The 23933-nt window shown below is 42.2% G+C and overlaps 3 protein-coding genes across 4 annotated transcripts in view; 2 read left to right on the top strand and 1 right to left on the bottom strand.

Moving 5' to 3' along the window:
* Positions 1-6785, top strand: part of HTRA4 (HtrA serine peptidase 4) — a 12562-nt gene extending 5777 nt beyond the window's left edge. Inside the window, exons 5-9 of the mRNA XM_032288142.1 lie at positions 226-258; positions 2341-2455; positions 3187-3244; positions 3634-3729; positions 6572-6785. Coding sequence (XP_032144033.1) covers positions 226-258; positions 2341-2455; positions 3187-3244; positions 3634-3729; positions 6572-6734 — 465 coding nt within the window. The 3' untranslated portion in view covers positions 6735-6785. The remainder of the gene's footprint in view (positions 1-225; positions 259-2340; positions 2456-3186; positions 3245-3633; positions 3730-6571) is intronic.
* Positions 6786-9721: 2936 nt separating this feature from the next.
* On the bottom strand, positions 9722-16418 carry TM2D2 (TM2 domain containing 2). The gene is made up of 4 exons (XM_032288151.1): positions 15964-16418; positions 15084-15171; positions 12710-12825; positions 9722-10714 (listed from the first exon to the last, which is right to left on the bottom strand). The coding sequence occupies exons 1-4, from the start codon at positions 16188-16190 to the stop codon at positions 10501-10503; spliced, it is 645 nt and encodes a 214-aa protein (XP_032144042.1). The 5' UTR covers positions 16191-16418; the 3' UTR covers positions 9722-10500.
* Positions 16419-16626: 208 nt separating this feature from the next.
* Positions 16627-23933, top strand: part of ADAM9 (ADAM metallopeptidase domain 9) — a 115845-nt gene continuing 108538 nt past the window's right edge. For both annotated transcript variants that reach the window (XM_032288141.1, XM_032288140.1), the window contains exon 1: positions 16627-16902. In XM_032288141.1, the coding sequence (XP_032144032.1) occupies positions 16806-16902 (97 nt within the window). In that variant the 5' untranslated portion in view covers positions 16627-16805. The remainder of the gene's footprint in view (positions 16903-23933) is intronic.

The raw sequence follows: 23933 nt of genomic DNA, 5'->3' as shown, positions 1-23933 counted from the left end.
AAAAAAAAAAAAAAAAAAAAAAAAAAAAGAGAGAGAAGGTGGTGTCCCACTGCTATTGTTCTTTACCTGCACTGACTTCAGTACTGGTGATGATAGGGGCACAATTTTGCCAGCCTGGGGGTGAAAGGAGCTTACTATAGTGGGCTGCTTTTGGTAAATTGGTAAAGAACAAGGGGAAATGTATTCATTGGCTTCACTGATGTCTTTTTCACATTTTGCTTTTAGCAAGGGAATTCTGGTGGTCCTCTGGTGAACTTGGTAAGTGGCCACTTTCCTTGTTGCTTCATGTTTCTTCCTAACTTTCAAAGACTTTATTAATTCCAGGCCAGGGATGGTGGCTCACCCCTGTAATCCCAGCACATTTGGGAGGATTGCTTGGGGCCAGGAGTTTGAGACTAGCCTGGGCAACATAGCAAGACACCATATCTACAAAAACAGAAAAAAAAGTCTTTACATATTCCATGATGCAGACTCGAGTGCTACTCTTGTGTAGAGAGCTGTGGAATGGTGCTTTTCTGTTTTTGGACCTTAAGTCAATGGTTAGAAAAAAATTCAAGATTGTTATCCTGGTGTGTGATCTCATCCCACTGAGAACACTAGGGTTCTAGCTCCAGCTTCCTTTGAACTTTTTCTCTTCTTCATGCTTTCTGGTTTCATTGGCTAGTTACCAAAAGCCCTGGAATTTATTTATTTATTTATTTAACAGAGATGAGGTCTCACTATATTGCCCAGGCTGGTCTCTAACCCCTGAGCTCAAGTGATCTCCTCCCGCCTCAGCCTCCCAAAGTGCTAGGATTACAGGTGTAAGCCACCACCCTGTGCCAAAAGCCCTGGATATTAAACCCAGACTTATGCCAAATGACTGGCTGTGCTATGAAATGTAGCTCCTTGAAGGTCCCCTGATGCTGCATATGAAGAACTGTCTCTCATTTAAAAATGTTGATTACGTAATGTCCAAGTTTTTAGTCTTGACCTCTTGCCCTGCTTACAGGTGACAGAAAAGCCACAACCAGCACTCCTGACTGCAAGGGAGCTGCCTGCCTCAGCCTCCCAAATACATTGCTCTGTCATATTCTGTGTCTCTAGTGGAAATACCAGGGTTTCCAGTTGCTCAAATACATGTGAAAACCTAAGAGAGTGCAATGCTGTTTGACATACAGCTTGTGATCATCTTTTCTGAGTCCCTTTGCACTGATTGCTTTTGGTTCCTGTTTAAATATTACATTTGCTTTTAGAATGAATAGTATGCAAAATGATTTTTTTTTATTCGTAGCATTTCATGTAATTTTTATTTGTTTTGTTTCTGCCTTTTCCATTAGACAATGAGTTTACTAGAGCATCGATGAAATGCAGAATTTCAGGCCACACCCCAGACCTACTGAATTACAATCTGTAGTTTAATACAATCAGAACTCTCTTTTCTGGCCAGGTGCGGTGGCCCACTCCTGTAATCCCACCACTTTGAGAGGCTGAGGAGGGTGGATCATCTGAAAGGAGTTCAAAACCAGCTTGGCCAACATGGTGAAACCTGTTTCTACTAAAAATACAGAAAAAAAAAAAGAAAAAAGAAAAAAGAAAAAAGAAAAAAAGAAATAGCTGGGTGTGGTGGCACAAGCCTGTAATCCCAGCTACTTGGGAGGCTGAGGCAGGAGAATCGCTTGAACCTGGGAGGCAGAGGTTACAATGAGCCGAGATTGCACTAACACACTTCAGCCTGGGCAACACAGCAAGACTCCATCTCAAAATAAATAAATAAGAAATCTCTTTTCTATCCTTTCCCATTACCTAACAAAGGCTGAAGGAAGATGAGGTACATAAAGAGGAAAATATTTTCTGCCTCATACCTTTAGCTTAGCAGAGCTTTGTTCCCTAAGGTCAATTTCGTCAATTTTTCTGAATAGTTTCAATGCAGTGTTGCTGACAATCCCACAGCTTTTTACCTTTTCCATGTTTATTTTTAGTTTCAGTTAAATAATTAAAAAGGCAAATACTCCTTGTCCTTCTACCTGTGTCAAAATACAAACTGTGGCTCACTTTCAAAGTCAATGTAACTTACCAAAGAAAAAAATAAGCTCAAGATTTTAAAAAATCCTCAGTGTCCTTTATCCTTTGGCGGTGAAAAGAAGGTAACTTCCGTGCATGTGCAGTCACTGTTTGCTGTTCCATCACACTATTTGCCTTAAAAAGGAACATCCGTTGCTCTCTTTTGAAGATGTGCAAAGTTCGTCTCGGCCCTGTTTTCTGACCCTAAGTAGCTTCACTCCTTCCTCTGCTGGTTCTGGTCTTGCACTCTTCAGTTTGCAAAACTTCATGACTGAATGATGTCCCCTCCCTTGCCAGGATGGTGATGTGATGGGCGTCAATACATTGAGGATGACTGATGGAATCTCCTTTGCAGTTCCTTCAGATAGAGTTAGGGAGTTCTTGGCAGAATACCATGAGCGCCAGTTGAAAGGTAAAGCAAATTGGGTTTTTTGCGGGACTCTCCTCTTGTGCTTTTCAGAAACACTCAATCGTTTGTGGTGACAGCCATTTTTTTTTTTTTTTTTTTTTTTCTGAGACAGACTCTTGCTCTTGTCACCTCGGTTGGAGTGCAGTGGCATGATCTTGGTTTACTGCAACCTCTGCCTTCTGGGTTCAAGCAATTCTCTTGCCTCAGCCTCCTGAGTAGCTGGGACTACAGGCACCCACCACCATGCCCAGCTAATTTTTGTATTTTTAGTACAGACGGGGTTTCACTATGTTGGCCAGGCTAGTCTTGAACTCCTGACCTCTAGTGATCCACCTGCCTTGGACTCCCAAAGTGCTGGGATTACAGGTGTGAGCCACCTCGCCCAGCCCGGAGACAGCCATCTGAATCCTGTAGACGACTGGGTCACTCATTTGTACTCAGCTTCTATAATGGTGATTCGGGCAGCAATATGGCGGGACTAGGCACAGGCCAAGCATGAGTTGTGCCCAGAAATATTTGGACTGAGCTAATGTGGAAATGAAACCCAGGGCTGGAGGCAGAGAGCTGGGTGGGGGGAGTATAAGTGCTAATGACAGAGGTTCCCTGAAGCCTATGCTTCATGCAGTAACCTGAAAGGACAGCTATGATGGCAAAGAGATCCTGGAACGTGGGTGTCTTTTAAACTGTGCTAATAGGAAAGAGGTTTTGTTATAACACATAACTTTCCTTTCCAGGAAAAGCGTTTTCACAGAAGAAATATCTGGGTCTGCAAATGCTGCCCCTCACTATGCCGTAAGCCTGTGTTTGAATACGTCTGGGTTGTTTTTCAGACGCAAAAACTGTAGCTGCACAGGCTTAGCAGAAAAGCTGAGCCACGTGGGCCACACTCTTGTGACCCTAGGCCCTATCTGTCTCAGGGTTATGTATCTGCCTCTGCCTGTGTCAGCACTGGCTATACATAGTTTATTTCACTGTAGCTTCTATTTTATAATGTCTAGTGGTTCTAGGCTTTGGTATAAAGGCTCAGCCTGCACCCCCAGGCTGATTAGAATGATTGTGATTAGCTCGATGGAGTCTTCCTAGACCCCTGTGAACCTTGAGCAGAACAGACTCCTACTGAGAGTTCCAGGCTTTTACCAGGGCTAATTCAGTGTGTTTCCTAATCTTCTCACTTCCCTTAGCCTTATTCAAGAAATGAAAATGCGTGATCCAGCTTTCCCCAATGTGAGTTCTGGGGTTTATGTATGTAAAGTGATCGAAGGGACGTCTGCTGAAAGGTAAGAGAAGGGCAGGCCTTTGTCGTCTACCTTTGCTTTTTCTAGATGTGTGCCGCCGTAAAACCCATGGGGGGTATATAGACTTGGTCTGACCAATACAGTGGCCACTACCCACATGTAGTATGTACTGAACACATAAGTGTGGCCGCTGTGACTGAGGAACTGAATTTTGAATTAAATTAAATTAATTTAAATTAAAAAACCCAGGCCAGGCACAGTGGCTCACACCTGTAATCTCAGCACTTTGATAGGCCAAGGTGGGTGGATCATCTGAGATCAGGAGTTTGAGACCAGCCTGGCCAACCTAGTGAAATCTCATCTCTACTAAAAATACAAAAGTTAATGGGCGTGCCCAAACGCAAAATATTTTTCCGTGAAATGTACTGGAAGAACTGCATTTCACTTTAATTACTGCATTGTATACAATGTTATCAGCTGGGAGCAATGGCTCACGCCTGTAATCCCAGGACTTTTGGAGGCCAAGGTGGGTGGAACATTTGAAGTCAGGAGTTCAAGACCAGCCTGACCAACATAGTGAAACCCCATCTCTACTAAAAATACAAAAAATTAGCTTGGTGTGGTGGTGCATGCCTGTAGTCCCAGCTATTTGGGAGGCTGAGGCAGAATTTCTTGAAACTGGAGGCAGAGGTTGCCGTGAACTGAGAACGCACCACAGCACTCCAGCCTAGGCAACAGAGCAAGACTCTGTCTCAAAAAAAAAAAAGATATTATCATTGTATAATAGCATATTGGGGGTGTGTGTTGTTTCAAGTGGATTTCAAAGACAGGAAACAGTGTAAAATACCTATTAACAATTTTAAAAACACCATGTTACAATGATAATATTTTGGATATGTAATGTTAAATAAGATATATTAAAATTAATTTCATCTGTTTAAAATTTTTAAAAAATGTGGCTACAAGGAAAATTTAAAATTACATATGTGACTTGCATTATTGTCTATAGGACAGTGCTGATGTAGACCTGGGTAATTATAAAGGCCTTTTTTGTATTTTGGGAGGGAGGTGGTTCGCTATAGTCTAAGAAGAGCTCATTGAAACTTAATAGCATAAGTTTCAATAAATTTGGCTAGGAATTCCCAACCCACTCTTTCAATATGAATAGTCATTACTTAATAACTATTAAGTGTTTAGTACCTATTAGGTATTAGTAACTATTAACTATTCATTAACAGGTATTTTTTTGTTTTTTTGAGACAGAGTCTCACTCTTGTCCCTCAGGCTGGAGTGCAATTGTGTGATCTCGGCTCACTGCAACCTCTGCCTCCTAGTTTCAAGTGATTCTCCTGCCTCAGTTTCCCAAGTATCTGGGATTACACACCCAGCTAATTATTGTAATTTTATTAGAGGCGAGGTTTCACTGTGTTGGCCAGGCTAATCTTGAACTCCTGACCTCAGGTGATCCTCCCAAAGTGCTGGGATTACAGGAGTGAGCCACAGCTCCAGGCCTATTTGAAGTGTTTTATACACCTGTTTGTACTATCAACAGTTTTATGATATAGGTATTATTTTACAGAGGAAGCAGCTGTGGTACGGAGAGGTTAATTAACTTGTAGAACACGGTAAATGAGAAAGCAGAGAGCAGGGATGTGGGCCCTGGCTTAACCCTTCTATTATCCTGCTTTTGTGGCTGCTTTTTTGTTTCTGAGAGGCAGAGTGACTTAGTGGCAAGAAGATAGGTTCTCAAGTCTGATGAAATCCCGCTTTAGCCTCTCACAATTTGCGTAACGTTTTTTGTGTGGGATTTCATCAGACTTCATTTGTCCTGTCTGAGCCATAGTTCCTCATATTTGGTGCATAGTAGGTTAATAGTAATAATTTGTGGGTTTTTCTCTTTTCTGACTCATAGAACTAGTATGAACTAAGTAAGTTCTCTATAAGTTCTTTCTTTGTACTTACTGGTCCCAAGTCGTCCTCCTAAACTGTCCTTTTCTAAGGTATTTCCTGCTTTTAGTTCTATACTTAAGCTTCTGTTCACATCCTCTTGCTTTAAACTTCCTTTTTTTAAACTCCACCTATCTTGATGATCAAACCACATTACCATTCTTCCTTGAGCTTCCCATTTCTGTTAAATGCTGTCTCCTGGAGTCATTTGCTCTTCCTTTTTCAGCCTATTTTCACCTTTAAGACAAATCACTGGCATGGCTATCTCTGTATTGCAGTTTTTATTTGGAGCTGGTTTTTGCTTCTAGAATATACAATCTATGTGAAACAATTATGTTGAAGATAATAAAGTCACAACTTTGGGGAAAAGGAGCCTAGAGCCGGAGCTTGACATATTTAGACTCAGACGTTGCTGGGTTTTCAATTCACTGGAGGCAGAATTCCTATAATGCAGCTCAGCATCCTTCCCAGCTCCATGAATTTGCGGGGAAGATGGGCAAGTGAGTGGGCTGCCAGAATCAAACTGATCAGGGTTTAAGTGTCTGGGAGAAAACATATCACTTGGGCTTTTCACTTTGGCTGCTGGGGCTGGGCGTATGTTTGAAGTTCACAGAGGTCAGGGATTGATAGAAATTAAAAGCTGAACTCCCCATTCCAAACCAACTCCTAAAAATGGGAGGAATAAACTTCTCACATGATTCCGATAGGAAATTAATTTTGTAAAAGTAAATAAGACAGTTTTCCTCCAGGTGACTTTTTTGCAGCATATTTTAGAATAGCTTTAAGATTTGGAAGGATTGAGGCTATTTCTGGATTTCTGTACGCTCAATGCCAGCAAAATAGTGCCATTAAGACAGACATATTAAATTATAGATGGGGATAAGTAAAATTCTTCTTAGAGTTTCATGGTCTTTTTTTTTTTTTTTTTCTCTCTCAGCTCTGGATTGAGAGGCCACGATGTAATTGTCAACATAAATGGGAAACCTGTTACTACCACAACCGATGTTGTTGAAGCTCTTGACAGTGATTCCCTTTCCATGGTTGTTCTCCGGGGAAGAAGTAATTTGTTCCTGACAGTCACACCTGAAATAATCAATTAAATACCTTGCTTTAAAGTGGGATTATAAAAAAAAAAACCCAAAAAAAACACAGTTATATTACCTGGTTTGTATGAAGATGTACCAAACATGAAGTTTTTGGATCTTTTTCTTATAAAGAAAAATGGATGGTATCAACCCAAAGGCCCATCAATGACAGACTGGATAAAGAAAATGTGGTACATATACACCATGGAATATTACGCAACCATGAAAAGGAATAGTACTCTGTAGGAACATGGATGGAGCTGGAAGCCATTATCCTTAGCAAACTAACACAAGAACAGAAAACCAAATGCTGCATGTTCTCACTTATAAGTGGTAGCCTAACAATGGGAACACATAAACATAGGGAGGAGAACAACACATACGGGGTCCTGGCAGGGGGTAGGGTGGAGGGATAGGGAGAGCATTAGGAAAAATAGCTAATGCATGCTGGGCTTAACATGCAGGTGATGGGCTGATAGGTACAGCAAACCACCATGGCACACATTTACTTATATAACAAACTTGCACATCCTGCACATGCACTGCAGAAATAAAGAAAAATGGTAATTTTTATGAAATTACAATTAAAAAAGGAAAATGGAGTTTTAAACACATACATACATTCAGGGATCATTAGGTTGGGGTATTAATGCTGTTCCTAAGATGCCTGACTATGCCAAGTGAGAGAAGAACATGGTGCCAGGAAGTCTGGGGGAACTGGTAACATTTTATTAAAGATAAGAAACAACTAAAAAACAGGCAGTTTCTAATTTAACCTTGAAAGAAGGACACTGCAGTATTTTTTGTTTTGTTTTGTTTTTTTTTTAGACGGAGTCTTGCTCTGTCACCAGGCTGGAGTGCAGTGGCGCAATCTCGGCTCACTGCAACCTCCACCTCTTGGGTTCAAGCGATTCTTCCGCCTCAGCCTCCCGAATAGCTGGGACTACAGGTGCGTGCCACCACACCTGGCTAATTTTTGTATTTTTAGTAGAGACGGGGTTTCATCATGGCGACAATGGTCTCAATCTCTTGACCTCGTGATCCGCCCGCTTCGGCCTCCCAAAGTGCTGGGATTACAGGCGTGAGCCACCGTGCCCGGCCAACACTGCAGTATTTTAAACCTTCTATATAGCCATAAACTAGATATAATACAAACATATACAAATAGATCTACCAAAATTTAAGAAACAACCTGAATAAAGTGCAATCAATTTTTAAGTAATACTCCTTTAGTGCATCAGGTTTTCAGGTTGTATCACATTTGGCCAGGTTTGTGGGTAGATGGAGAATGGGTGTTACTAAGAAGTCAGATGGAAACTTTGGATTGTCACACAGGAATACTGATGATTCTGAAATTAAATTACCACTCTAACAGAAAGAACAACTTTTGTTTCCAGCAGCTTTCCTGACTGTGACAAGGGCATCTTCAGTAGTTTCCAGTCTTTTAGCCTTTTAACCAAGCTCTTCCCCCGGCAACATAAATTACTTCAAGTCTTGGAGCTGCCAAAGTTTTTTCTTTCTTGGGACAAAGTCTTGCTCTTGTCATCCAGGCTGGAGTGCAGGGGCAGCATCTCGGCTCACTGCAACTTCTGCCTCCCGAGTTCAAGTGGTTCTCCTACCTCAGCCTCCTGAGTAGCTGGGATTACACGTGCTTGCCACCACACCCAGCTGATTTTATGTTTTAACTAGAGAAGTAGTCTTACCATGTTGGCCAGGCTGATCTCAAACTCCTGACCTTAAAGGATCCACTTGCCTCAGTCTCCCAATGTACAGGGATTACAGGCTTGAGCCACTGTGCTGGGAACAAAGTTTCTTATTTTTTAAAGAAAAACTTCCGATGGGGTTATGAATATTGTTAGGTTAGAAAAAAGTGTGAAATGAGGCAGAACTTGATAAGGTTTAAAGTAGCATCTTATTTTGGGTAATACTATAATTTGTTTATATTTTTCAGACTTCCCTTATAAGTTTTTTTTTTTTTTTTTTTTAAATATATGGCATCCTTGAACTGAGACTCTTTTGTTTGTATAAATTTATGGGGTACAAGTATGATTTTGTTTCATGCATAAATTGTATAGATGAACCCCCTTAAGTTCTATGTAAATTCTGTTTATGTGCATTTTTCTGGGGAGAGGGTCTAGTTTCTTCATGACCCATAAAATTTTAATAAACACTGACTTAGGGTATAGAGATTATGAATTAAAAGTTTACCAATTGTTACATTATAAGCAAGGTTAAGGTCAGTGTGGTACAGAACTTTCAAGACAAAATAGGCTCATCTGTTTTAATTTTTTATACAAAATTGCCATATTTAGTAACGTAAGAACAGTGATTGATTATATTCATCAGGAATGATAAAGCAAGAAATTCTTAGGAAAGCTACAAAATGATAGAATGTATCCAGGGAAGTTAACTGTGATATCTGGTCTTAAAGTCAATTATTATGAAGTAAACTTCGAGTGAGGTCTACTTTATTTCTACAATTTGTAAGTTATTCTGAGTAATAGGCTCTTTCACTGACTTGGCCACATTGCCCATCTTTGATTTTTATTTTTTAAAAATAAAGATGGGGTTTCACCATGTTGGTCAGGATGGTCTTGAACTCCCTACTTCAGGTGACCTGCCCGCCTTGGCCTCCAAAGTGCTTGGATTACAGGTGTGAGCCAACACGCCCGGCCTCTGCCTTTGATTTTATATTTAATAGTTCTTTTCAACTTGGACTGCGAAGGATGGGAACTGAGTTTTTAAAACCACTTACAGTTTGGAACATCTCCTTTAATTCTTGGTTATTTGGGAATAAAAAAGTGTGGCTGTATCTCTTTCTGACTGCTGCAGCCCACAGGGAGAGCTTTAGTATCGTGCTTCTTTTGAGAATGTGCTATTTCTCTTTGCTCTCATAAATCACGTCCCAATTTAGCAGAAGTTTATTTTTCTTTTCGAAGCCACAAGGCTCCTTACTTTATCTCACCTAATCATGAAGAACAGTTTTATAGAAACTTGTAGGAAATCTTATTACCATGGGCTGGTAAATGCTGATTTTTGGATTGGACAATTCTGCCAGGAGGAGTAGCTCAATTCACATGTCTGATGCCGCTGGCTTTCAAAACATAATTGAAATGAAGAAATTATTGTGCTGCATATACTGCCTCTGGAACATAATGGAGACACAAGAGAGCTTAATAGGGTGGTTCATTTCAAATGACTGCAAAACAAATACAATTTTGAGTTTACTCCTCATACTGAAAATACTCATACAGTCAGTACTCCAGGTTGGCAAAATTTATACTGCATTTAGATTCAGAAAGTCAGACTTTCAGTGTGTATTACATTCCATGGCCATTTCCACTTCTGCTGAAGATTTTCATTGTTCAGCTTCAAATCTCCTTGTAGATAGACCCAGGGTCACAAAAGGAATATGGATACAAGTATTCACTTGGCTCAACTTGTTAAATCCACTTGCTCCGACGGACTGAACATATAGCAGTGTACAGAAAGGAAGACTCTGGAAACTCATCCACAGCTTGTAAACTCGTCACTATCCTTTATGTTTTGTGCACGAGGAAAGGTACAATTTGATTCCCATAACACTTTTTGCTTGTCATTTCTAGTCTGTAAGGTAAAATCTGGGTTGAAATTCTGAAGTTCAAAGAAGCCTTCTTAACCAAAACCTCAAAAGAGGGAAAATAACATCAGGTCTGATATCAAAGAAGAGTTTGAGTCTGCAGAGATGAATTCAGAAGACAGAGCTTTCACCTGCCTCCCTGGGCCTTGACAGCAGCTCTTTTTAGTAAACAGTGCACCAGTTGCTGCCATCACTTGGCATCAGGCCTCCAGTAATTAGCAAAATGAGGTCAACAAACCACCAAATCCCAAGTCCTCCAAGTGTCAACAGCTTCCCTACTGCAGTGCCAGTGTGTCCCAAGCAGAATCGATCCACGCCAAAACATCCCAGGAAGAAGGAATAGAGTAAAGTGGTTATGAAGTAATGTCCAGTATACCTAGGTGAAAGGAACAAAAAGGAAGATGTCTGATTGCACAAAAATTTAAACACTTAACGATTAGTGAATTTAACATAAGTGATGAGAAGGTGCAGTGGACCCTCTGTGGCCTTTTACCCTCCATTTTGTTTTCTTTTATGATATGGTCAGTGAGGTGAGAGGCTCAGGAAAAACCAAAGTTTATTATATTCATAGGTCCTACAGACAGGAGGCACAGGGCTACCTGGCAAAGATACCTGGGGGGTTGAAAGAAGCAAGGGGAAGGTTTTAGGTCACTATCTTCCTTAGGGTTTCTTAGGAAAGGCAAGACTGGGCAGGGCAAATAGTTTAGAATTGGCTAGTTTGAATAACTTCAGCAGGCTCTAAGGTATAGGAGTGATCCCTGGTTGCCTGGCACTTGGCCCTGAGAAGATTAAGGCAGAAGAATATTATTTACTGGGGTGTATAGGCCAGAAACAGAACATATGTGTCTGAACTAGTTTGCATATCAAAGGCATGCTCCCTGTTGGGCCCTCTGCTATCTCCAAGAAATGACTAGCTTCAGTAAAGGCAGTCTCCTCATAGCCAGAAAGGTTTTTAAGATGTCAAATGTCACAACGTAAAATAATTTAAAAAACTTTTTGACCAAGTCGTGGTGGTTCATGTCTATAATCCCAGCACTTTGGGAGGCCAAGGAAGGAGGGGCATTTGAGCCCAGGAGTTCCAGGCCAACCTAGGCAACACAGCAAGACCCTGTCTCAAAAACAAAAACAAACAAACAAAAAACCAGTAATAATTAGCCAGCTGTGGTAGACTATGCCTGTAGTTCCAGCTAATCAGGAGGCTGAGGTGGGAGGATCACCTTTTGTGCCACTATACTCCAGCCTGGGCAACAGAAAAGGCCCCATCTCTAAAAATATATATATATATATATATATATATATATATATTTATAATATATCCTCTTCACCCTTATTTTACTCTCCTTTAAGAATCTCTGGTTTGTAGAGGGTCTCAATAGAATACTTGCTAAGATATGGAGATCTCAAAGAACAAATACGGACTTACAGTTGGACTGGACAAGAAGTCATCAAACACATTTACACAACTGGCACCATGGTAGGAGGAGGAGTCTGGGCTCCCATCCTGCTCTGTAGAGGGTCTTTTCAAGAGACTCAGCTGGCTTCCTGCATGTAGTTCTCTAAGAAAGCCCTGTCCTTAAATGAACACTGGATCTTCATATACTCTTCTCTGTTGTTTTGTGGCAGCGAAAAGCAAGGACTTCTTCATAAGGCTCTGCCTTTATACACTGTGTTGACATAGCTCCAGTTACTCTAATATTACTTATCACAGCCATAGACTCTTCAGTTAGCAAACTGTATAAGGCAATTCTGTGTCTTCAACCAGAATTTACAGAAATGACGATCCTTTACCTTTAAGATAAACTGATTTTCAGAGTGTGGAGCCCACACTTTTTATAATAAAACCTTTATTCCTGAAATACTAAGGTAATTTGCACAAGATTTATCCCTATTGTTGGAATTTTGGGGCTAGATCATATGACCCAAATTTTGTAGATGAGGGATAAACTGAGTGCTCAAAGGCACTTAGCTAGTTAGAGAAAGAGACAGTTAGCACTTACCTTCTGGGCTCAAGGCCAGAGTCCTCTCTACCATAAACATACTGTTTCTGTCAATGAATTATGCACAGTGGTAGTCACAGTCCCTCTTTGGTGCTTAAAAATAGTCATACCAAAAAATAACAACGAGCTAAGCACAGTGGCATGTGCCTGTTGTCTCAGATACGCGGGAGGCTGAGGCAGGAGGACTGCTTCAGCCCAGGAGGGCCAGGCTGCAGTAAGCCGTGACTGCACCACTGCACCCCAGCCTGGGCAACAGAGTAAGATCCTGTCTCTTAAAAAACAGAGACAAAAAAAAAAAAAAAAAAAAAAAAAGACAAGGAAAATGGCTCTACCTCCAACCAAGTACCAACTACACCATTTAAAGTCATGCTTACTTTATACAAGGTTTATTTTCTCGTAGGAAGGTCCTAGGACTGGCACACTCAATTCCATCTAGGGCGCGGCACTGGACTGAAGTGTGTTCCACATCGCTGTAGGCCTGACCGCCGAACTGTGGAATAACAACCAAGACCATAATCAACTCAGCAGAGCAACTGACACAAACATGTATCTTTTTCTTTTTTTAAAAAATGAGACAGAGTCTCCGTCTGTTGCCCAGGCTGGAGTGCAGTGGTGAGATCTCGGCTCACTGCAACCTCCGTCTCCCCAGTTCAAGTGATTCTCCTGCCTCAGCCTCTCAAGTAGCTGGGACTATAGGCACACACCATCTCGCCCAGCTAATTTTTGTATTTTTAGTAGAGATGGGGTTTCACCATGTTGGCCAGGATGGTCTCGATCTCCTGACTTCGTGATCTGCCTGCCTCAGCCTCCCAAAGTGCTGGGATTACAGGCATGAGCCACCGTGCCCGGCCACAAACATATATCTTTATATTCACTTATAAAAGCTGCCTCAGGACTACAATTATTCCAACAAGGTTGATGTATAGCTGTGCTCAAGGGCAAGGAACTTAGTGACATACTTCATGTGATTTTAGATGAGTCCATATTAAATGTACATTGTTTTAAATAAACTCCTGCTTTTCTCTTCATGACTGGCTTTTTCAATAATACAGTTAAAAAAAAAAAACCCAAACATGCTCAATGTCATTAAAGGCCACTTAGAAGAGATGCACACAATGCTTTACTTATCTCATATTTACAGAAAAAAGAGCATATAACTGAGTATTTGGGAATGGGTATTTAAAAAGTCACTGCCTATTAGAGGTTTCTTTTATATCTATTATAAATGAATAGAATTAGGAAAGAACTCAGGAGATTATCTGACTCAGGACTCTATTTAGGTCATATATGTGTATTACCTGATATCTGTGGGACATCTGTAAGTTTAAATTCCAGCCAAAAATTTCAGAACTGGACCTCTTACCCTCTTGCCATTGCTTGACTGAATTCTAGCCGAGAAATCACAGATACTCATTTTTTACTAGTACCTTACATCAGTGCTTATTACTGTGTTCATCAGTGAGTTCCTGAAAGTGAAGGGACTAGGAAATAACAATCCTTACAGGATAAACTCAATTTTTAATTAAAGTGGGCAAAAGTGATTTCTATACAATATTAACTCAAACTTTTATCAATAATTATCAACAGAGTTAAAATTTCATTGTCTTAAATATTTCTCTATATATGATTTCAGTAAGAGTTACCTTTTTAGTCTTATTACTGTCAGGTTTATTCCTCTGTGTCTGAATTTTTTTTTTTTTTTTTTTTTTTTTGAGACGGACTCTTGCTCTGTCGCTAGGCTAGAATGCAGTGCTGCGATCTTGGCTCACTGCAACCTCTGCCTCTTGGGTTTAAATGATTCTCCTGCCTCAGCCTCCCAAGTAGCTGGGATTATAGGCACAGGCCACCACACTCAGTGAATTTTTTTTTTTTTTTTGTATTTTTAGTAGAGGCAGGGTTTCACCATGTTGGCCAGGATGGCCTCGAACTCCTGACCTGGTGATCCACCTGCCTCAGCCTCCCAATGTGCTGGGATTACAGCAATGAGCCACTGTGCCTGGGCCCTGTGTCTGAGTTAGTACAAAAAATGCTTTCCCAACATCCTCTTAACACCTGACCGAGTTTTGACTTGCATTATGAAGCATAACAGGATGGTGAGTCCATGGTGGGGAGAAGATACATAACTTCATTATTTTTTTTAGAGATTGATTAGGAATGTACACACCCAGCTTTAGGGATGTTATTAATGGAACTTAATAGCTTTTTTCCATTCCCAAGAAGCTACTGTTAACCAACGGCTTCCCCTGGAATGCTTTAACGTCCTGCAAAGACATACTGATAGGCCCTATCTATCTCCTAAGGACATGGTGGAACCTGCTTGCCTGGGGAAAAGAAATGTCACTGGCAAGAGAAGCTCTGCCCCAGATGCATGTGTAACAAAGATACTGCCCAATCCATCATCAGTGTTGGAAAGTGCATAGATTTTCTTTTGCTCTTTCAGGAAAGGTGCGTGCCTTGAAGGGGAGCCAGGGGTGACATTTTAGTTTCAAAATCTGTCAATGGCCAAAGGAACCAAAGACAGGTTGGTCTTTGCACCTGGGTGGTTTTGGCACTGAGAGTGCTCCTTCATGAGGAAACCAAATGTCTTGTTCAGTCACTGACCTTGGCCATGCTAGACATTTCCAGTAACAGTCTTTCTGATAAAATTCTTCAAAAAACTTTGTACCTCTTATACTTTTATGTAACAGCATTTAGACATTACTATTTCTTTATGGAAGGGTTTGCTCTTACAACCAAACAAAAACTCACCTTGAGACAACCATAACCAAGTTCCTGGGATGCAGTTGCATTTCCAACATGATCCACTGGGTCTTCACATTCTATAAATTCATCAGGTCTGTAATTCACCAGTAAGATCATGATCATCATCATCATACAGTATTTGCAAATCGCTGTTTGCATGCACGTAATCAAAAAAGGCAAAAGACATTTCTTCACCAAATTTTCTAGGGTTCAGTTTCACTCTGCTGATCCCTTTCCAAGCCAATTAAAGTGAAGCACAGCAGGTCAAATGGACAGCCACCCAAATGAACCTTTTGTTAGAGAAGGGAGGTGTTTCTGGTCCTATTTCTATAAGGATTCTACTTCTGACATGGTTTCTTTCATCTCTTCAGTAGGCAACCAACCACAAGATTTTGGGGGCAAAATTTAAGCCAAAGGATTCTCAGTCCTCTTTGCATTTCTCAAATGCCTTTTCTTGTTTGATCAAAAAGAGAGGTTAAAAGATGGCGTGATTCTGCAACGGTAAGGATATTGATTGCTTTAAAAAATGTCTTGTAGGCAGAGAAAAGTCATTTACTTCATTTATGCTTTATTCAGTACTGGCACTGATTCAACCAATACTCTTCTTGGGCTAAAGGGCACAGGACAGAGAAAGCACAACCTCACGCCCTTCTTACTCCTTCCCAGTTCTCCTCTTTCGGGATCCCAAAGGCTCTGCCGCTGACACACAAGAGTTTTCCCTGCATGGGTAGTGAACCTGGGTCACGATATTTGCTCCCGAATGTGAACACTGGGTTCTCCGAGGACCAGGGTCTGAAAAATCACAGCCTCCCCTCCACCCCACCTTCCCCCAAAACCCATATCGCTGGCACCCCCTCCACCGCCACCCGCCTCGACCACCACTTACAGGTACGAGCAGAGGATGACCGGAGACTGGGGGTCGCCATATTCCCAGCTCGCAGCACCCGCGGGGCCCTCCAGGTGGGCGGCGCCAGCGGATGTGAGCTCAGGCTCGGCGGTCGCATTTTGCGAGTGGCTCCGAGATACACAATGCAGGAGAAGTAAATTCCCCAGCAGCAAAGCTGCCTGGCCGCACAGAAGTAAGTAACTCACCGGGCAACCACCCAGCACCATTTTCCCCGGCCCTGGAGCGGAGACCCGACCACGACCACAACAACCCCAGGCAGGCAGCACAGACCCAATCACTGCGTGGTCAGGCCTTTCCGTACAGCCCGGCTCGCGTAGCCCCGCCAAACAGCCAATGGACGCGCAACTCGACGCTCCGCCCACCTCCGCCAACCAACAGAAAAAGCCGAGCAGATGGGCGGGGCTGCACTGCCATCCACTTCTGCTTCTCGATTTCTCTTAAGGGTTTCACGCTCCTCCTTCTTTTCCGCCGATTGCGTCCTCCAATTGGATCCGTCGACCCCCATGGTGGGCGTGCCCGAGAGCTGAGTGGGCGGGACGGATATGACTGGCGGGCCGACTCGTGCGGGTGGCCGCGGCAGGTTTAGAAATCCTATTCTTGCGCCGGGGACTGGATTTTTCCCTACGTCAGCGCAGCGAGGCGATGTCGGGAGCGAGCTCGGACCGAGGGCTGAGTTGCGTCAGTGCCGCGCGCGTGCTTGTCCCCGGGCGCGTGCGCGCGCTTCCCGGCCGGCCTTGGGGCCCCGGCAGGGTTGGAAAATGATGGAAGAGGCGGAGGCGGAGGCTACCGAGTGCTGAGAGGAACCTGCGGAATCGGCCGAGATGGGGTCTGGCGCCCGCTCACCCTCTGGGGCCCTCCGCGTCCAGTGGTTGCTGTTGCTTGGCCTGGTGGGCCCAGTCCTCGGTGGGGCGCAGCCAGGTGGGTGTCCATCCCCCCGGTCCGTTGGGACGACTGCTTCCTCGGGACGGGGCGCTCGGAGTGAACCTGTGGTGCCTGGGAGTGGAGGGGCCCGACCTGGCGATCGGACCCGGAGTCGGGGGCCGCGGCCGCCCAGGTGTGTGCGGACCGGGGTCGCACCCTCGGCTCGGGGTCTAGCGCCCCAAGCCCTTCTTGGCCCGGGTCCCCTGCCCGGCGCCGCTTCCTCCGTGTCCTGCGCGGTGGAGCCGTTCCGGGCGTCCCCCCATCCCCCGCCGCCTCGCGCGGAGCCGGGTCCCCCAGACGCCCCGACGCCCGCACTGGGGCGGGCGCTGACCTCGGAGGGCCAGAGCCCTGTAAGCTGGGCGCGCCCGTGGGCGTTTAGTCTCCAAACGCCTGCAGGGAGGGAGCTGGCTCCCACTCCTGGAGTTATTGTCGCTTGGAAAGAGACTGTGAGAGGGAACTTTGGCTGCAGGTTATAATTTGAGATTTTGAGTTAATGTTATCCTTGAGTCCACACAGCTAAATTTAGTGGTGCAATAAAGGTGGAGGGTAGGTGGGGAACGCTCATTAATCTTGGGACATTTTTGTAGTAAGAATACTTTATTTTGTAAACAACGTGCTGCATTTCGATAGCCAAACCGGTTTAAAAAAATCTGTGTTTTTATTGGGTTCATGCTATCTTAAATCCGGACAGATAATCCCTGCTCTGTTGAACTCACAGGATTATTGTAGGAATTCAATCATTTGTGTGAAGTCGTTTTTGAATTGTGAAACTGCCTTTGACTATGTAAGATATTTGTATTGGAGGTACCCAAACCTAGTGGAAGCAAATTGTCAGCACGCTGGCGTCTTTCTGGAAACAAGTTCTTTATTTATTTTGGATTTGTATGAGATAATTGTTTATATGGCTGTATTTTCTCTATCAGCGACAGAAGATGATGGAAATGGGAGTTTTTACCAAATCATTGATTGAGTTATTCAAAGGTGATAATAGAAGACTTCATCACGGGACTGTTGACCTTCAGGAAACTAATTACTTTTTTCCTTATCTTTGGCTGCTTCATTTGAAATTAAGGAAATTTGCCCCAGTGTGGAAATGGTGAACTCTGAAAATGTTTTGAATGGGAAGTTGCCAAATTTCTTCTGGTTAAAACTACTTTTCCGATGGTATTCTAGATGGTTAACATTCACCAATGTTTAAGGTGGAGATGATTATACATCCGGAGTTTCATTAATCTCTGATTTTTTTGTGTGTGTTTGTAAATATAAGTAAGACTATTTTTAAATGTTAGTATAACTGTCAGTCATTACTGACCTGCATATAGATGAATGGAATATCCTGATGGTCTTTAAGTGTGGTTTTGGCCAGCTCCTTAACTTCAGCATGTGTATGCCTCTTCAAAATGTAGCCAACATTTATGGAACTACTATAAACACCACGCAATTGCTTGTAGAGGGGCAGAAGGTGACCAAATATGCCAAGTGCATCAGAGAGATGTTGGGGAAGGATTTATAGAGAAAATGATATTTGAACTGGGCTACATTGGTGGTTTTTCAAGTAGAATAGTAGGAATATATTCTAAGCAGAAGAAAGTTTTTGCAAGAGTATGTGGGGCGTGTATGAAAGAACATGACTTGTTAGAAAATAATGAAAATGTCAATACGGCTTCATGCAGACTATAAAAGGGAGGGATGGAAGATCCAACTAAGGTAGTTGGGTACCATTTAGGAAGTTTTCTATGGCGGAGCTAAGGTGTTTGGACTTTACCCTGTAGGAAGTTCTTTGGGCAGTGGAGGTTTTAAGTAGGGGTGTGACCTAATCTCATTTTCTGTTAGACTCTCAGAGGGAGAGACTGGAGATTGGGAGACCGGTTAAGAGGCTTTTGTAATAGTGTGCAGTGAGTCAACTCTTGTTTCTCTCCGGGAATGTTCATGCAAAATCAGCTGACCAAATATTTGCAGTACAAGATGTTTAAAATGTGCTGAAACATTTTCCAGGAATGAAGGAGGAATTGGAGGACTTAACAAGTACCACACACACATCAGTTGCATTAGGAGTTAAGTAGGTTTTATAGGATTTTTACTACCATTTATAGCATTGTCTCAATGAGGAAATGCAGTATCATTTCTAAACAGCTGACTTTCAGTAATTTTTTTTTTGTGTGTGTGTTTTTTTAAGCTGGTGCTGACAAAGGTAGCTTTGTGTCATTGTAAAAAATGACAAGGGGAATCAGGTATGAAACCTTTTCTGATTTTCTAAGGTTGTACTTAGGATGAACAGATTTAGACATTTTTTTAAAACAAAGACTGGCATTCTAAAGAAAATGACTTTGAAAGCTTACGCATGGTGAGTCACCGTAAAATGATTTGTGTAGTAAGAACTTAGGTCCATACGCATCTCGTTTTTAGATGCCAGCAAAATATTTGAATTTGATATGTTGTATTTGTGCTGATAGGAGAATGTAGCCTTTTACATTTAAGGATGATTTGGTTTTCAAACTTTTTTTTTATTAATTTATTCAGCAGTGGTGTCTTACTCTGTCACCTGGGCTGGAGTGCAGTGGTGTGATCTCAGCCCACTGCAACCTCCACCTCCTGGGTTCAAGCAATTCTGCCTCAGTCTCCTGAGTAGCTGGGACTACAGGTGCATGCCACCATGCCTGGCTAATTTTTTAATATTTTAGTAGAGATGGGGGTTCACTGTGTTGCTCAGGCTGGTCTCGAACTCCTGAGCTCAGGCAATCCGCTTGCCTCGGCTTCCCAAAGTGCTAAGATTGCAGGCGTGAGCCACTGCGCCCGGCTTCAAACTTTTAAGTAAAAAAGAAAACATTATAATTAAAATATGTACAAACCTAGTTACTGGTTTCCAAGTGTTGCAAAAAGTACTTGAAGCTTTAACTTAGTAAATTTTTATTTGCTCTTTGTTTAAAAATCTTGGTTTATTATATAATTTATTATGGAATCCCCCAAAAGATGGAAGCTCTAAGTAACTGGAAGCTTTTTTTTTGGGAATATCCACAAGCTCAAACATATGACATAGCCTCATATTTCTCTTTGATACCTAATATATACTGGAGGCTTGGAGTCATGCCATCCTTTTGAGTCAGCACTATGGGACTGCCTCATAAACAAATGCAACCCTTTTGGTATCTCAGATCCCTCACAGTCCTTTTTTTGTTTTTTTTTTTGAGATGGAATCTCGCTCTGTTGCCCAGGCTGGATCAGTGGCACCATCTTGGCTCACTGCAACCCCCGCCTCCCAGATTCAAGCGATTCTCCTGCCTCAGCCTCCCGAGTAGCTGGGATGACAGGCACGTGCCACCATGCCCGGCTAATTTTTTGTATTTTTAGTAAAGACAGGGTTTCACCGTGTTAGCAAGGCTGGTCTTGGTCTCCTGACCTCATGATCCACCCACCTCAGCCTCCCAAAGTGTTGGGATTACAGGCATGAGCCACTGCGCCTGGCCTCCCTCACAGTCTTTGAGTGGGTCTAATGTGGACCCAGCTAAAGTTGAATGGCACAATGTTGTTTGGTTATTGAGAGATGATTATAGTTTGTTTTCTATTTCATGTTGTTGTTTTAATCAGATTATTCTCCCAAAGTGATCATATGTGGGACCCTGCTTGAGTCACATCTTTTTTTTTCTTCAAGACATGGTCTTGCTTTGTTGTTCAGGCTGGAGTGCAGTGACTAGGCAATTCCTGGGCTGGGCAATCCTGGGACTGCAGGGGTGTGTCACCATGCTGGCTTATTAAAAATTTTTTTCTGTGTGTGGAGAGGCAGTGTCACTCTGTTGCCCAGGCTGGTCTCGAACTCCTGGGCTCAAGCATTCCTCCTGTGTCAGCCTCTCAGAGTGCTGGGATTACAGGTGTGAACCACCATGCCTGGCCTTAAATCACATCTTTTAAGAGTGAGCTAGGGAACCTTAGAAATTAACTTAACTTGGTCAGTTCTTAAGTATGCAGTTGTGTTTGTATTTGTTGATGTTTATGGTAACATAACCTTATTGGAAGAAAAGAAAATGATATCATCCCCAGACATGTTATATGTCATAACTCATTCCCATACATGGGAAATGTCTCATTCTCTTTGATGAATTGTTCTTTTAATGAGACTTTTCATGATTTAAGTAATCTTAGGATGATTTTAACCCCTTCCCTCTAGTAATGTAGAATCTTCACATGAGTAGAGCCCAGGAAAGCCTTTTCTGATCAGTGGTATTGAAAGGTTTAGAATCCTGTTGTGAATATACCTTGGGCCTAACCTCCCATCCCAGCTGCTTGAGAGAAGTTTGAAGAAGTGATTAAGCAGTCTGTGGTATAGCAATACAATGAAATATGATTTTGCTATCAAAGTGACAAATGTGTGGGCTATGTAGATTTGTAGAAGTGGATATTAAAGATGCTAATCATAAAAAGTAAGGTTCACTTTAGGTTACATGTGATGATTACAACTAGGAGAACTACGTATGTTTAGCTATAAAGGTCAAAAGAGGTTATTTATTCAACACGTATTTTATTGAATACGCACTGAACCAGTGCAGGAAATACATGATGAATAAGATACCGTCCTTGGTCTCAAATAACTTAAATTCTTTGCTGGAGGAACTTAAATTGTCTAGGGAGTTAAATCTTAGAAATGGGTGGTGTTTTTCCCAAAGGAGCACTTAGAACAAACAACAGAAACCATTTCATCTTAAATGTAAAGATGGGTAAATATTTAAGAAAAGTATAACACTGAAAAAAGTACGTGTAGGACATAGCAATAGGAATTATAATTAAGTATGTTTGAAGGTAGTTATTAATATGTGGTATGTGTTTATCTGGGAGTCACCTGGTGAATACTAGAATTAAAAATAAAAAAACAAATGCAGAAACTGCAATTAGATTTGCATCAACCTATTATATGGCTCAAAATAACAATGCTTTGTAGATCTAATTGAAAGAATTTTTCTACAAGAAGTACTTTGGAAACAGAATTATCTTATTCATCCTGAATGTGTAGGCCAGGTTTATTTTATTTTCTACAGTGGAAGTACTTAAAGGTGGCTGTTTGTTTATGTAGTAGGCAGGAAAAAAATGAAAGAAGCCCATGGTTTGGAGTTCACAGTTGTTTGCTTTGCAATTAGGTAAAATTCTTTTAACTCACTTCCCTGTACTACAGTTACTGTTATGAAAAGCATGCTCAGACTTCCTCTAAAATGCACTACAGTGTATAGAAACATCTAAGGAGTTAGAGAAAGTAAGACATGCAAGTTAACACCTTTTCTTTCTTTAAGATTAGACATGTTAAGTATCATGTTTCAATGCTTCATGTTCTCTCCAGGCCAATATTTTCTTTTTTTCTTTTCTTTAGCTAGAGTCTCACTCTGTCACCCAGGCTGGAGTGGTGCAATCTCAGCCCACTGCAGCCTCCCCCTCCTGGGCTCAAGCAGTTTTCGTGCCTCAGCCTCCGGAGTAGCTAGGACAATAGATGTGTTCCGCCATGCCTGGCTAATTTTGCATATTTTGTAGAGACAGGGTTTCACCATGTTGGCCAGGCTGGTCTGGAACTCCTGAGCTCAAGTGATCTGCCCGCCTCAGGCTCTCAAAGGGCTGGGATTACAGGCATGAGCTGTTAGGCCCTGCCCATGTTTTCTGATAATGCAATTTTTTTATCTCATAATCCCTGGTCTGCTGGAAGTAATGTGATTTTTGACAGTATACTTTTTCTGTCAGAAATCTAACCAGTAGTTTGTATTCCCCACGTAGTTAAATTGTATTAAGATTTTTATTTTCATTGTGAACTATATCTTTATACCAGTTATTTTCAGCTGGGGGAGATTTTGCCTCAGAAGGCATTTGACATCTTGCTTTTAAAATTCAGGCATCCACTTTCTGAATTAAAATCATGCCATAACAGTTCCAAAACATCATAACAAATATACATTTTGGGGAAATGCCATTCAAAATAATATTTACTAATTTTATGAAAATCCTCTTGTGTTTTTTAGTAGCAAGAAATTTTTAAAAGCAAGAAGTTATTTCAGGGTGCCATAATTTTGGAAGCCTTTTTAAAATAATTGATTAAGGCTGGGCGAGGTGGCTTACGCCTGTAACCCCAGCACTTTGGGAGGCTGAGGTGGGCGGATCACCTGAAGTCAGGAGGTCGAGACCAGCCTGGCCAACATGGCAAAACCCCCTCTCTACTAAAAAGACAAAAATTAGCTGGGTGTGGTGGTGGGTGCCTGTCATCCCAGCTACTTGGGAGGCTGAGGCAGGGAGAATCACTTGAACCCGGGAGGCAGAGGTTGCGGTGAGCCGAGACTGCACCATTTGTACTCCAGCCTAGGTGATAGAGCGAAACTTCATCTCAAAAACAAAACAAAACAAAACATGATTACTTGTGGCATTTTGGTTTTCAAAATGAGAATTGTATTTAAAATGGAAAAGAAGGAAAGAGAGTTATATGTAATCTTCTTATATTTAGTTTTTATTTTACTTCATTGGTAGTCTGGGTAAAAGATTCATAGAAGGCAGAAGACTTGGTTTCTAGTCTTGGCCTGAAACTTTTAGCTATCACAACTGGGGGATGCTGTTGGCATCTAGTGGGTGGAGGCCAGGGATGCTATGAAACATTCCACAGTACACAGGATAGCCCCCTTACCGCAAAGAATTTTCCAGCCCAAAATGTCAGTAGTGCTGAGGTTGAAGCTCTATACAAATAATGTTAAAGCTCTTCTTTTGTATTAACAAGAAAAAAAGTGGCCGGGCGCGGTGGCTCAAGCCTGTAATCCCAGCACTTTGGGAGGCCGAGGCGGGTGGATCACGAGGTCAAGAGATCGAGACCATCCTGGTCAACATGGTGAAACCCCGTCTCTACTAAAAATACAAAAAATTAGCTGGGCATGGTGGCGCGTGCCTGTAATCCCAGCGACTCAGGAGGCTGGGGCAGGAGAATTGCCTGAACCCGGGAGGCGGAGGTTGTGGTGAGCCGAGATCGCGCCATTGCACTCCAGCCTGGGTAACAAGAGCGAAACTCCGTCTCAAAA

This window comes from Sapajus apella, unplaced genomic scaffold (genome assembly GCF_009761245.1).
Source record: "Sapajus apella isolate SASKATOON/1434 unplaced genomic scaffold, GSC_monkey_1.0 scaffold21, whole genome shotgun sequence".
NCBI lineage: Eukaryota > Metazoa > Chordata > Mammalia > Primates > Cebidae > Sapajus > Sapajus apella.
This window is presented reverse-complemented; position numbering and strand designations above follow the sequence as displayed.